General features: G+C 45.8%; 1 protein-coding gene across 1 annotated transcript in view; it reads left to right on the forward strand.

Annotated features, from left to right (window-relative positions):
• MBD5 (methyl-CpG binding domain protein 5) overlaps nt 1-11,752 on the forward strand; it is a 218,320-nt gene extending 206,568 nt beyond the window's left edge. Inside the window, exon 13 of the mRNA XM_063933748.1 lies at nt 6,908-11,752. Within this exon, the coding sequence (XP_063789818.1) occupies nt 6,908-6,970 (63 nt within the window). The 3' untranslated portion in view covers nt 6,971-11,752. The remainder of the gene's footprint in view (nt 1-6,907) is intronic.
• The last annotated feature ends 4,180 nt before the right edge of the window (nt 11,753-15,932 follow it).

A 15,932-nucleotide genomic window follows, 5' to 3' on the forward strand; every position in this document is an offset into this window, starting at 1 on the left:
ACCACATCTAGAGACTTCGATTCCTCTAAGGCGTCAGTAGCCACTGGCACCACAATAGGTTGGTTCATGTGAAACAATGACACCACTTTTGGCAGAAATTGCTGACAAGTTTTCAACTCCGCTCTATCTTCATGGAAGATCAAATAGGGGCTCTTGTGAGACAAAGCCGCCAATTCAGACACCCGCCTTGCAGAGGCCAAGGCCAACAGCATGATCCCTTTCCAAGTGACGAATTTCAACTCTACCTTACGTAAAGGTTCAAACCAATGAGATTGCAGGAACTGCAACACCACGTTAAGATCCCATGGTGCCACCGGGGGCACAAAGGGAGGTTGGATGTGCAGCACGCCTTTCACGAAAGTCTGAACTCCCGGAAGGGAAGCCAATTCTTTAAAAAAAAAAAAAAAAAAATTTGATAACGCTGAAATTTGTACTTTAATTGAGCCTAATTTTAGGCCCGCATCCACCCCTGCTGGCAGAAAATGGAGAAAACAGCCCAGCTGAAATTCTTCCGTAGGGGCCTCCTTAGATTCACACCAAGACGCATATTTTCTCCAAATACGGTGATAATGTTTCGCCGTTACCTCTTTTCTAGCCTGAAGCAGTGTGGGAATTACTTCACCGGGAATACCCTTTCGGGCTAGGATCCTGCGTTCAACCTCCAAGCCGTCAAACGAAGCCGCGGTAAGTCTTGATACACGCACGGCCCCTGCTGTAACAGATCCTCTCGTAGAGGAAGAGGCCAGGAATCTCCTATGAGCAATTCCTGAAGATCTGGATACCAGGCCCTCCTTGGCAAGTCTGGAACAATGAGGATTGCATGAACCCTTGTTGTTCTTATGATCTTTATCACTTTTGGAATGAGTGGAATCGGAGGGAACACATATACCGACTGAAACACCCACGGTGTTACTAGGGCGTCCACTGCTATTGCTTGAGGGTCCCTCGACCTGGAACAATATCTCAAAAGTTTCTTGTTGAGGCAAGACGCCATCATGTCTATTTGAGGAATTCCCCAACGACTTGTCACTTCTGCAAAGACATCTTGATGAAGACCCCACTCTCCTGGATGGAGATCGTGTCTGCTGAGGAAGTCTGCTTCCCAGTTATCCACACCTGGAATGAAGACCGCTGACAGAGCGCTTACATGCCTTTCCGCCCAGCTTTTGTGGCTTCTGCCATTGCCGCTCTGCTCTTCGTTCCGCCCTGGCGGTTTACGTACGCCACTGCTGTTATGTTGTCCGACTGAATCAAGACGGGCAGATCGCGAAGAAGATGTTCCGCTTGTAGAAGGCCGTTGTAAATGGCCCTTAATTCCAGAATGTTTATGTGTAGACAAGCTTCCTGGCTTGACCATTTTCCCTGGAAATTTACCCCCTGTGTGACTGCACCCCAGCCTCGGAGACTCGCATCCGTGGTCACCAGGATCCAGTACTGGATCCCGAACCTGCGTTCCTCTAGGAGGTGAGAGCTGTGCAGCCACCACAGGAGTGAGATTCTGGTCTTGGAAGACAGGATTATCTGTCGGTGCATGTGCAGATGGGATCCGGACCATTTGTCCAACAGATCCCACTGAAGCACTCTGGCATTGAATCTGCCAAACTGAATGGCCTCGTAGGCCGCCACCATCTTCCCTAGCAACCGAGTGCATTGATGAATCGACACTCTTGCTGGCTTCAGAATCTGTTTGACCAGGTTCTGAATTTCCAGAGCATTTTCCACTGGAAGAAAAACGCTCTGTAATTCTGTGTCCAGAATCATACCCAAGAACGACAGCCTTGTCATCGGAACCAACTGTGATTTTGGCAAGTTTAGGAGCCAACCGTGTTGTTGCAGAATTGTCAGGGAGAGCGTCGTGCTCTGCAGTAATTGTTCCTTGGACCTCGCTTTTATCAGGAGATCGTCCAAGTACGGGATACTTGTGACTCCTTGCTTGCGCAGGAGAACCATCATTTCCGCCATAACTTTGGTGAAAACCCTCGGAACCGTGGACAGACCAAACGGCAACGTCTGAAATTGGTAATGACAATCCTGAACGGCAAAGCTCAGGTAAGCCTGATGTGGAGGATATATGGGGACGTGTAAGTAGGCATCCTTTATGTCAACCGACACCATAAAATCCCCTTCCTCCAGACTGGAGATCACTGCTCGGAGAGACTCCATCTTGAATTTTGAATTTTCTTAGATAGAAATTGAGGGATTTTAAGTTCAGAATTGGTCTGACCGAGCCGTTCGGCTTCGGGACCACGAACAGGCTCGAATAAAAGCCTTCTCCCTGTTGTGAAGGGGGCACTGTGACAATGACTTGATTTTGACAGAGCTTTTGTATAGCACAGCATACCACCTTCCTGTCCTGAAGGGAAACTGGTAAGGCTGATTTGAAAAATCGTCGAGGGGGCACGTCTTGAATTTCCAGCTTGTACCCTTGGGACACTATTTCTAATACCCATGGATCTAGGGCCGAGCGAACCCAGAAATGCCTGAAGAGTCGGAGACGTGCGTCCCAGCGTCATGCGGTGGATTTGGTAGAAGCCGGAGAGGACTTCTGCTCTTGGGAACCTGCCACAGCTGGTGACCTTTTTCCCTTTTCTCTTTCTCTAGAAGCAAGGAAGGAAGACCCTCGTCCTCTTTTGTATTTATTGGGCCGAACGGACTGCATCTGATAGTGGTGCGTTTTCTTTTGTTGTGCAGGAACATAAGGTAAAAAGGATGACTTACCTGCGGTAGCCGTAAATACCAGGTCAGCGAGGCCATCACCAAACAAGACACCACCTTTATACGACAGAGATTCCATAGCCTTCTTAGAGTCAGCATCAGCATTCCATTGATGAATCCACAATGCTCTTCTAGCTGAGACTGCCATAGCATTGGCCCTTGATCCCAAAAGGCCAATGTCCCTTGCAGCTTCCTTAAGGTAGGCTGCAGCATCCCTGATATGACCCAGTGTCAAAAGAATGCTATCCCTATGCAGGGTGTTTAACTCAGATGACAAGTTATCTGCCCACTTTTCAATAGCGCTACTCACCCACGCCGAAGCAACTGCAGGTCTGAGTAGCGTACCCCCGTAGTGACATAAATGGATTTCAATGTATTTTTCTGCTTACGATCCGCAGGTTCCTTTAGGGCTGCCGTGTTAGGGGACGGAAGCGCTACTTTTTTGGACAGTCGTGATAGGGCTTTGTCCACAGTGGGGAGTGACACCCACTTTTCCCTATCCCCAGAGGGAAACGGATATGCCACCTTGGGAATCTGAAACTTCTTGGCAGGATTTTTCCAAACCTTTTCAAAAAGAGCGTTCAGTTCATGAGAGGGAGGAAACATTACCTCAGGTTTCTTTCCTTTAAACATACAGACCCTTGTATCAGGAACAGTAGGATCCTCCGTGATATGTAACACGTCTTTTATCGCCACAATCATGTACTGAATGCTTTTAGCCAGTTTTGGATTTTATCTGGCATCACTATAGTCGACACTGGAATCAGAGTCCGTGTCGGTATCTGTATCTGCTATCTGGGTAAATGAACGATTTTGTGACCCTGAGGAGGTATGGACTTGTGACAACACATCCTCCATGGATTTTTTCCATGCCTGGTTCTGAGTCTCAGATTTATCCAATCTCTTATTTAATAGAGCCACATTTGCATTCAAAACATTCAGAACATTTACCCAATCAGCAGTCGGCGGTGCCGACAGGGTTACTCCCACAGTCTTTTCTGTCCCCACTCCAGCTTCCTCCTGGGAAGAGCACTCAGCCTCAGACATGCCGACACACGTGTACCGACACCCACAACCACACTGGGGCTAAAGGGGACAGACCCACACTAAAGCCTGTCAGAGATACTGTACACAGAGGGAGTTTGCCAGCTCACAACCCAGCGCCTATCCTGGTACTGAAGCGGTTTATACAATGTCTCAGACCTGTTAGCGCTTTTATTATTATTAAACCAGCACCAAATTAACTGTGCAGGGGGTGTTTTGCACACTTACTTGTGCAGCAGTGTAGGACAGGACCAGCTTCTCTGCAGCTCTGTGTAGAGAAAATGGCGCTGATGAGAGCTGTGACGGCTAAGCCCCGCCCCCTTAATGGCGCGCTTCAGCCCCGCTATTTTTCAAATATTTATACTGGCGTGGGTTCGGATTCAGCGCCCAGGCACTATATACCACTTTTGCCAGCCACTTAAATGAGGATTTATGCTGCCCAGGGCGCCCCCCCCCCCCCTCCCCCGCGCCCTGCACCCTATAGTACCGCTGTGTGTGTAGGAGCATGGCGCGCAGCGCGGCCACTGTGTGGTACCTCAAAGCCGTCACTGAAGTCTTCTGATCTTCCTCTACTCACCTGACTTCTGGCTCTGCAAGGGGGGTGACGGCGGGCTCCGGGAACGAGCATCTAGGCGTACCTAGCGTTCAGACCCTCAGGAGCTAATGGTGTCCTGTAACCTAAGAAGCAGAGCCTTGAAACTCACAGAAGTAGGTCTGCTTCTCTCCCCTCAGTCCCACGATGCAGGGAGCCTGTTGACAGCAGGTCTCCCTGAAAATAATAAACCTAACAAAAGTCTTTTTTCACTGGGCACAGATTCTAAACTGGAATCTGGAGGAGGGGAATAGAGGGAGGAGCCTGTTCACACCCATTCAAAGTCTTAAAGTGCCCATGTCTCCTGCGGATCCCGTCTATAGCCCCTGGTTCTTGAAGCGTCCCCAGCATCCTCTAGGACGTATGAGAAATATATAATAGGTAGGAAGAAAAGGAGGAGGGGGGACAGGGGGGGTTAAAATGTGTGGAGAAATGAGGGTAATTTGTGAAACAAATAGGCACACATTTTAAAAAAACAAGCCTCGTCCGCAGTGTAATAATTACAGTGGAACTCCACAAGTAATTCTAAACCTGTTTAGCCAATGCACAAAAATATGAATTTGAGAGGTGCATATAGTAAAATAAATGGCACTTTATTAAACTGAGCAACAGGAATAACAGTTGTAATAAGAAAGCAATATTAGTTTTCCTTCACAATAAGAAGTGGTATAGTTTTGTAATCTGATAAAGCAACAGTAACATGTAATCGCAACTTAGTAGTTATAGTGGCGCTAGATTTCTGAAGATACTCTGCCACCTTTCTGCAGAGAGACTAGAGATAGTTGGAGAAAAAGTTTGAAGGCAGCTAAGTCGGACCACAAGGATTCCAAAGATGCCCCAGATAAGCAATCATTCAAGTATTTTTAATGTGTGCATATATATTTTCAAGGTTTTTTTTCTATTCCAGTTGGTGTTTGATATACTACACTATTAATGGCCTCTTAAGCTGGGCATAAGGGCGGTACACACGTAGAGTTGTGTGCTGAGTGATCTATCACAGACCGCTCAGCACACATCTCTCCCCTTCTCCTGCTGAGCACTCATGTGTGCTGACCGGAGGGTGGGGGAAGCTCACGTCACCCAGCGGTGAAGTTAGCGACCTGACTAGATTTGGCATGCATGCATGCATGCCAAATCTAGAGCCAGCGATAGCAACGCGTGGCGCTGCGCATCACTGTCGCCTGCACACGGAGCGTTGTGTACTTAATTTCTAGCAGTCTAGTCAGATTGCTTAGGAATTAAGTAAAAAACGCTCTATGTGTACCCCCCCTATACAATATACAATTATCTGTCAGATCATTTGCCAGATCTGGCTGGTTAGAATGAAAGTCTTGGTAATGGATGAGTGCAAATGACAAACGACCATTTGCTCCCAAACTTGTCATTCAGACAAATTGGTTGTATCATAGATTTTTTAGCAGTCACTTCAATAGGAGTAGTGTTGTTTGAGTTTATTCATACTAATTTCACTGATTTGATGGTTTATTAATATTTTATTTCTAACTTTTGTTAAGGCAGTAGTGCTTTTTACACCACTTTGCTATACACATATATTTGGGTCTACTACGTTATGCCGGCTGTCGGGATCCCAACCGCCGGCATGCCAGCAGCGGGGCTAGCGCAAAAGAGCCCCTTGCGGGCTCACTGCGCTCGCCACGCTGTGGGCATGGTGGCGCGCCACGCTAGTTTTTCTCCCTTCAGGGGTGTCGTGGACCCACGAAGAGGGAGAATAGTTGTCGGTATGCCAGCTGTCGATAGATATATACACACACACGTAACCACGTCCCTCCATCCTGCGGCACAGGCACACGCCCTGCGCTGAGGCGTGGGTGAGACTTAGTACGCCAAGCTGCTGCTTGGTACATCTACAGCTACCTCCATATATATCCGTATGAGTTCATCCTTATTTATGTTGACTGTTTACTATCTTTACAAATTAAATAAACTTTTATACAAACCTTCTCACCGCTTTATGTACAATTACTGTGCTAAAGAACAAGGAGAAAGGAAGGTTTCTGAGCTAAAGACCCACCAGATGTGTCTACTATTATTGCTACCATTGTGAGTGCTTTGTTGAGGGGCATCCCCAGCAGTATTATATACAGTGGCGGTGATTACCTGTTGTGGATGGTTATTTGAAATGGATGATCATTACCTACCATTGTGAGTGTTTGGTTAAGGGGGGGCACCCCACCATACTGCAATATCATTTACAGGTTATCATATGTGTGCGTCCCACAAGGAGAACAATTGCACCCTTACTGTATTAGGGGAAGATTTTATTTTTTGCTTTTCTTCCTCCCTTTATGTTTAAACTACACACCTGCTGACGTGGAAGAAAGAGCATCTTATCGAAGGGAAGTGTGGTTATTGTTTTCTTTATGCACCTATGTTGAGTATTAGAAACTGTGTTTAAACTTTGCATGATTGGGGAAAAGGTGTGACCCTATTTTCTTTACTCAGGCCGCTAAAGGGTGCGCACTAGGACCATATCATTTTGTATTGCCATTATGGTTAGACTCGTCTTCTCACGCTCATGTCTCGCATGTCTTTCAGGTGCCTCAGAGAGAGCGACAACTGAAGGCCCCGAAACCCAAGAGGAGGAAAATCTCCAGATAACATTGATAGTTCCAAGATCATATATTTGTATATAGGCATTGATATTAATATATGTATATCAATATTTCTAGATATCACCACCTGGTGTAAAGTGAATATGTGGTAAATATTTTTGCATTTTAGGAAGGTGGGAGCTGGAACCCTAAAAACCATGTGACTGAATGGAGATAATCTGTTTTTCTATAATGCTACAATTGTGATTATAAAGATTAATAGTCAAATGTTTCTGATACATTTTCAGTGTGTATATAAAAAGATCTAGAGTTTGATGCTGATAACCGAGATGTATATAGTGTACAATATTGTCATGTACAAGCTGACTTAATGCACACTTTATCTTTTACTGTACTATAATAGTGTACAAAAATTCTTTGGTTTCTATCAAGTTGATGTGCAAGCGGTGTATAGAGGTAATAAATAACTGCTTTTATATCACACTGTCAGGTGACAGCAGGGGGCGCTCCACAATCCTGACTCCCTCCAAGAGGCCCCATACTCCCATTTCAGGTACCTGTAGAAGAGTGAGGTTTAAACATAACTATATGATTGCATGTCCACTGCTTACCTAACAAACTGCAATAATTAGTTCTCATTATTCCTTTGTCAGTGTGAGGAACGTTAGTGTAGAGGTAAGTTAACCTGGGCGGCTGATACTTTTTTTTTTTTTTTTTTTTATAACTGTCCACATATTTTATCTTGTCCTAATACATATCTACTTTACTTTGTTCCCCTAGTCGCCCTTACTAGATATTGTGGAACAAGTTGGCCATTGAATGGCCTGACATTGATATCGGCCTTATCCATATTTATCATGGAACAGTTAAGGCCCATATAGACTGGCTGATGCAGGAGAGATGAGTGCTGAGCGAACCGCTCAGCACACATCTCTCCCGCCGCTCAGCACAGCACGGTCTGTGCTGAGCGTGCGGGGGGAGACGGGGGGGGCGCTCACTTCACCCAGCGGGTGAACTGAGCGACCCGCTCTAGTTGCAGCGATAGCGCATCGCTATTGCTGTAGGGGGCGTACACACGGAGCGACAATGCTGAAATTCTAAGCAATCTAGTCAGATTGCTTAGAATATTGCTCGGTGGGTACCCCCCTTTACTCTTATGTTCACTACCTTCCATGGATTCCTGTGGCCTGCAGCCCACGTCAATGTTGGCCCAGTTCTTACAAAAATAGAGAGATTTTTTTATTCTACCATTTTAAATATATAAATATGTTTTATTATTTTTATTTATTAGTAAATAGACCCAGCATCAGCTGCCCTGTTCCTCTTCCCTGGGTGGTCTGTCTCGTCGTCGCTGTGGGGGGAGTCTGCAGTCAGAGCTACTACAAAAAACAAGCCAATTTAAGCGATTACAGTAAAGAATTTTGAGCATAATGCATTAGATTCTTTTCCACAAATAGTCCTCTGTATATCCCTCATGTTCGGTTAATTTGCACCTGTTTGCAGCCTGGCCGGCTCGTTATATTGTAGCATTTCAAAATTATCCATATATTACTAGGATGTGCTAAGTGATCCTCTTTGTGTATGTTACACAACTACCGCTGTGGTAGCAGGGAACATGACCCTGGATTTCACTGGTAAACTTATATTGCTAATTCCTATGACACTACAAACTGTATCGTCTCCATAGCCTTGCCCCTGGAAGCATGTCTCTCTGTTATTTCATCCCACAGTATTAACATGTCACAAGCTGCCGTGATAGACTCACCATAAGCAGTTTTTTGTTTGTTTTTTTAATCAGTATTATGTAACATATCACAGATTTATTTTATTTAAAAAAAAAAAGTATTTATACTGTTAACAGATTATATATTAACGTGGCTGAAACATGCAAGTTATTTTATTAACCAAATTATTTATGTTACGTAAAGTGAAAATGTGAAACTGAAAAAAAAACACTACATATAAATGAGCCGACAACATTGTATTGTAACAAAAGATTCACTCATACATTGTACATATGTATATTCACTTATGTGAAGACATATGTGAGTATACAGTATGTTTATTTCTCCAGACCTGGTGGATAAAAAAAATAAATGGTATGAACAACACAATTCTGTGTACCCATTCCCCTGCACACAGTCCGCGCAGTCATTCTGTAGTCTGTGTCCATGAGGATGCAGCCACTAGGGTGTTAATGTAATAGCCTGTGAGTTGCCTCGAGACTTCTGCCGTTTAGCCTTTAGCTTTAAAGCGGCAATACTTTAAATGGCAAAACAAGGTAGGTTTTGCCATGTAAATTACTGGCACTTTAATCCCTTTAGTGCCAGGTTTTCAATGTAAAAACACACCCTGGGGGGAGGGGGGTTTAAATTGAAGTGGGAGGTGCAGGGGAAACGAGTGATGGGGCAGGGCGAGGTAATCACCTGCGGGGATCGCCAGCCCCAGCGCTGATTCCCGGCTGCCGCAATCAGCATAAACCATTTTACAGCTAAGCCCGTCCCCTGGCCAATAGGAGTCCGTGGGCCTGCTAAACTCCACAATGGAGTATGCTGATTCCCGGACGCCGTGCACGCTGCACGGCTGTCCCCGGGAAATCAGTCAGTAGTATGGCCGGAAATATTCCGGGGTAGCCAGCACTGGCAGCGCTGGCAACCTCGGAATATTTCTGGGCATACCACCGAAAGAGATAAATCTAGCCGCTAATCACCAAATTCTTGCAGCTGTCTACATTTGCAGGCTGTTACATTTACTCCTAGATCTCCCGGGAATTAGTGACATAACTGAGGCGTGAAGTTTTGTCATGTGGATCATAGGGTCGACAGTAACTAGGTTGACCACTATTGGACGACAATGACTAGGTCGACACCTGAAATAGGTTGACATGAGTTTACCTAGTGAGTGTCAACCTAAGTGCTGTCGTCCTAAATCCGGATACCAAGTTAGTCAGTAATGTCCTAGGGAATTAATACTGTAGGTTGCATTCAAATATACTGAAGTGATTCAGTGATGTCGCTAGTTCTTGGTAAATTTACAAAATGCATCAATATTATATATATATATATATATATATATATATATATATATATGTGTGTATATATATATATATATATATATATATATATGTGTGTGTGTGTTTACCCCGACGCCCTGGCCTGTCCCCATTGAGATTGTGTGTATTTAGTGTTACTTTTCAATTGTTATTGTTACTTATTTTCTTTTTTTGTTAATACTCTGCTTTTCTGCTGTTTTGTCCATAAAGGTGTGTGAGTGTATCTTCTAAGATTTTTATTTTTATTGTTACATTGTATGATTTGTAAACAATCAGCCATTTCCTCAGTGTTTTCCCACACATTATGTTCTGTACTGCTCACTGCTCTGTGCTTTACATAATTGTCACCTATGTAAAGTATATGCGATCTTCCTCTTTCATTTGTTCCTTCTAGTGTGGATGATAGGAGTAGTTGTTTCAGTCCATACTGTTGTTTTTCTCCGTTCTTTTCTGGTTTTATGTATGCAGTTAATGTAAATATTGTGAGCATTACACGTCATGCAGTGTTGTGACATTTAAAAAAAAAAAATGTTGCACCAATTTAAGATTAAAACAAAAAACTGGTCACATCTTGAATCTCTACCTGCAGATCCATTTATTTCTGTCTCCAAGTGGCACTGCCAGCCAGCAATAATTCTCGTCAACAAATAAAAATGTTTAAATCAGACCAGAAGTTGTTAGAGACCCTTTTGCATGTATTATAGGGATCCCTCTCCTTGCTTCTGTATATATAGGGAGGGCCTCTAGACTGCACACCCTAACTACATGTAATGAGCGGTGCTACCTTGCTGAGGCTTATAGTGCCACACACAGAGAAAAAAAGTTGCAGGTGCACTATTCAAACGTGTGTGGATCATAGGGTCGACCACACTTAAAGCGACCGTGTCTAGGTCGACCACTATTGGTCGACATGGTCTCTAGGTCGACACGTACAACATCGACGTGACAAAAGGTCAACAGGGGTCTTTTCAAAAAATGTTGGTGTCGTTTGTCCGTAGTGTGACCGGGAACCCCAATTAGTCTACCATGTCTTCTCGCTTCGCTCACCATGCTTTGGGCAAGGTGCATCGCTCCACTACCGCTGCACTCTGTACAGGTTACCGTTCCCATTTGTAGTCCACTTGGACCGTAAAGCATGAAAAAGTTCAAAAAAATGAAGAAATAAAATGTGAAAAACTCATGTCAACCTTCTGTCATGTCGACCTAGAAACAATGTTGACCTACTTACTTTCGACCAATAGTGGTCGACCTACACATTGTCGGCCTAAATGTGGTCGACATAGAGACCGGATACCATTCAAACATTACTAATTAGAATTATAATACAATTTGCAATATATTTTGCAATAAATAGATGTTTTTAGCATAATCATGGCCAAGGTTATGGGCTTTCCTACCACATCCAGGTAACCTCATCGGGAAACTATTCTAACGGTTCAAGTCTGGGGCGTGGTACACTTGCTTCTGTGTCAGATGTTGCATTCCGCCAGGTATGACTCCCGACACATCATCCTGGCACTCCGTTTCAGCAATTATTGTGATTATTTGCACCAATATTTACCACCCCAGGGTTTGAGATGAAGTTGCAGTATGACACTTTGTGGAGCAGGCTGCACAGAACTCTTGTTGTGTAGGCCTGACTTATATTTTGAACTGTCCTTTCATCTCCGGTGTTAAGTGATTTAATGGTTTCCCATCCTGACTCCAGTGTTCTAGTTTTACAAAGCAGTTGTACTCTATCAACTAAAAACTCCTCATTAAAGGCATTGTCTATCAGTCTGTTTAATACTGTAGTGTGTTGGTGAGAGCTAAAGAAAAGTCACATCACTGTGCCTCAGCCTCCCCAGTAGCCAGGTCAAAAACAGCAGTGGGGACTTATCTGGTGGAAAGGGTGCCCTAGTGTGTAATTATAGCAAGGTGCTGTGAGAATGCTCCTGTTTAAATATTTCCACCATGCTGTGGCTCGCCATAAAAGGTGAGCCACAGCATACATAGTGCATTGGACAGCAGGTGTCACAGCTTCAGGAGGGGACAAGGGTGCAGGGGAGAGTGTAGGGTTGGACACTACTGCTCTGGAATGAATGTCCTGTTTTTGGAATGCTACTCAAATGGCAAAACAATAACTCTGCCTCTTAATTTAAATGTATGGATAAAGAGCACAGCAGGAATGAGACCAAATAAAGTAGGGTGCCCATTAGATGACATATTGGATGATGCATGAATCGGAACGATTTATTGTCCATATCGCTCAGTGTGTATGCTCAATCATGCGTTCGTTCACATGTATCGTCAGCAGGGTTGTCCCATCTGATCGGCTGCATGTCAGATTGTGTGACCCCGCTGATGACAGCATGCAGGTGAATGCGACATGGAACAATTTATCACATTGTCATAACACTATCGTTCCGTGTGTATGCGATATATCACTCTATCAGTTGTTGGGTCAGCTGGGTACCCAGCCTAACTGAACATTTAAAAAAAAAATTAACACAGGTTTATTGAATTGATATGCAAACTATTTTTCTTTTCTCTTACGTCCTAGAGGATGCTGGGGACTCCGTAAGGACCATGGTGATAGACTGCTCCACAGGAGACATGGGCACTGTAAAGCTTTAGAATGGATGTGCACTGGCTCCTCCCTCTATGCCCCTCTTCCAGACCTCAGTTGATTCCTGTGCCCAGTGGAGACTGGATGCACTGCATAGTTTCTCTGAAAAAGCTTTTGTTAGGTTTATTATTTTCAGGGAGTACTGCTGGCAACAGACTCCCTGCTTCGTGGGACTGAGGAGAGAGAAGCAGACCTACTTCAGTGATAGGCTCTGCTTCTTAGGCTACTGGATACCATTAGCTCCAGAGGGAGTCGGAACGCAGGTCTCACCCTCGCCGTTCGTCCCGGAGCCGCGCCGCCGTCCTCCTCACAGAGCCAGAAGCAAGAAGCCGGGTGAGTATAAGAAGAAAGAAGACTTCAAAGGCGGCAGAAGACTTCAGATCTTCATGAGGTAACGCGCAGTGGTAACGCTGCGCGCCATTGCTCCCAGCTCACACACACAGGCACCACAGTAAGGGTGCAGGGCGCAGGGGGGGCGCCCTGGGCAGCAAATATACCTCAGATAACAATGGCAAAGTACATATATATATATATATATATATATATACTGTAGAGGCTCTATATTCCAAATCCCCCGCCAGTATAAAGATTTAGAGCGGGACCGAAGCCCGCCGTCGGGGGACGGAGCTTGATCCTCCAGCACTAACCAGCGCCATTTTCTTCTCAGCATGCTGCCGAGAAGCGGCCCCCGGACTCTCCCCTGCTGTCACCTAATACAGAGGGTCAAAATGAGGGGGGGGGGGGCACGTTATTTGGCGAAAAATTTGTGAAAAAGAGTGTTTTTACACATATATATATATATATAAAGCGCTGACAGACTGGGATTTTTGTCTCAGTGTACAGCGGCGCTGGGTGTGTGCTGGCATACTCTCTCTCTGTCTCTCCTAAGGGCCTTATTGTGGGTCAGTCCCCATAATATTAGGTATCCCAGTGTGTGTGGGGGTGTCAGTACGTGTGTGTCGACATGTCTGAGGTGGAAAGCTCATCTAAGGAGGAGGCAGAGCTGATGATTGTGGTCTCTCTGTCGGCGCCGCCGACACCTGATTGGAAGAATGTTTTAAACACAATGAGTCCAAAGAAAAAAGCAGGGAGTTAATCCATAGCTTTGACTGTGTCACAAGGCCCTTCGGGGTCTCAGAGACGTCCTCTTTCACAGGTAGTAGACACTGATACCGACATGGATTCCGACTCCAGTGTCGACGATGATAAGTTGCACCCAAGGGGGGCCAAGAGTATTAAATATATGTTTATTGCAATAAAAGATGTTTTGCATATCACTAAAGACCCCTCTGTCCCTGACATACGGGTCTGCATATTTAAGTAAATGAAACCTGAGGTAAATTTCCCCCCATCTCACGAGCTGAACGCCCAGTTTGAAAAGCTTGGGAAACTCCAGATAAGAAACTGCAGATTCCCAAGAGAATTATTATGGCGTAAACTTTCCACTCCCAGGACAGGTTACGGTGGGATTCCCCACCCACGGTGAACAAGGCTTTAACGCGCTTGTCAAAAAAGGTGGCGCTACCATCCCCGGATACGGCAACCCTCAAGGATCCTGCTGATCGCAGACAGGAAACTACCTTAAAATCGATTTATACACATACGGGTGCCCTACTAAGGCCGACAGTAGCGTCGGCATGAGTGGGTAGCGCAGCCGCAGCGTGGGCAGATACCTTGTCATCTGACATTGACACCCTAGATAAAGATACCATTTTGTTGACCTTGGGTCACATTAAAGACGCAGCATTATATATGAGAGAAGCTGCGAAAGATATTGGGCGGTTGGGTGCAAGAGCCAATGCCATGGCAATTTCTGCTGGGCGGTCCCTGTGGACCCGCCAATGGTCAGGTGATGCTGATTCAAAAAGACATTTGGAGGCTTGGCCTTACAAAGGTGAAGTTTTTTTGGGAGGGCCTCGCGGATCTGATTACCACAGCTACCGCAGGTAAATCTTCTTTTTTGCCTTAGGTTTCCCCATAGCAAAGGAAAACACCTCAATATCAGAGGCAGTCCTTTCGGTCGCATAAGTCCAGAAAGGGTCGGGGCTCTTCCTTCCTCGCCAGAGGTGGAAGTAGAGGGAAAACCGCGCCTGCTACGGCTAGTTCCCGGGGACAAAGCCCTCCCGGTCCTCTGGAAAATCCACTGCATGACGCTGGGGCTCCGCTAAGGGAGTCCGCGCCGGTGGGGGCACAGCCGAGTCTGGGTTCAGTCGAACTTGGATCCTGGGGCAGTAGATACTGTATCCCAGGGAATCAAACTAGAATTCGAAGATGTGCCTCCTCACCGATTTTTCAAATCGGTCTTGCCAATTTCCTTCCCAGAGAGGAAAACAGTGGCAGCTGCCATACAGAAACTGTATCAGTGAGTGATTATCAAGGTTCCCCTGCTACATCAGGGAGAAAGGGTTTTATTCAAGCCTTTTTGTGGTCCCGAAACCTGATGGCTCGGTCAGGCCCATTCTGAATCTAAAAATCCCTGAACCTATAATTCTCTGACGTCCTAGTGGATGCTGGGAACTCCGTAAGGACCATGGGGAATAGCGGCTCCGCAGGAGACTGGGCACAACTAAAAGAAAGCTTTTAGACTACCTGGTGTGCACTGGCTCCTCCCACTATGACCCTCCTCCAAGCCTCAGTTAGATTTCTGTGCCCGGCCGAGCTGGATGCACACTAGGGGCTCTCCTGAGCTCCTAGAAAGAAAGTTTATTTTAGGTTTTTTATTTTACAGTGAGACCTGCTGGCAACAGGCTCACTGCATCGAGGGACTAAGGGGAGAAGAAGCGAACCTACCTGCTTGCAGCTAGCTTGGGCTTCTTAGGCTACTGGACACCATTAGCTCCAGAGGGATCGACCGCATGGAACTGGCCTTGGTGTTCGTTCCCGGAGCCGCGCCGCCGTCCCCCTTACAGAGCCAGAAGCAAGAAGAGGTCCGGAAAATCGGCGGCAGAAGACATCAGTCTTAACCAAGGTAGCGCACAGCACTGCAGCTGTGCGCCATTGCTCCTCATACACACCTCACACTCCGGTCACTGAGGGTGCAGGGCGCTGGGGGGGGGCGCCCTGAGTAGCAATAAAAACACCTTGGCTGGCAAATATATCACAATATATAGCCCCAGAGGCTATATATGTGATAAATACCCCTGCCAGAATCCATAAAAAAGCGGGAGAAAAGTCAGCGAAAAAGGGGCGGAGCTATCTCCCTCAGCACACTGGCGCCATTTTCTCTTCACAGTGCAGCTGGAAGACAGTTCCCCGGGCTCTCCCCTGTAGTTTGCAGGCTCAAAGGGTTAAAAAGAGAGGGGGGGCACTAAATTTAGGCGCAATATTGTATATACAAGCAGCTATTGG

The sequence above is a fragment of the Pseudophryne corroboree genome, chromosome 7 (assembly GCF_028390025.1).
Source record: "Pseudophryne corroboree isolate aPseCor3 chromosome 7, aPseCor3.hap2, whole genome shotgun sequence".
Classification (NCBI taxonomy): Eukaryota; Metazoa; Chordata; class Amphibia; order Anura; family Myobatrachidae; genus Pseudophryne; species Pseudophryne corroboree.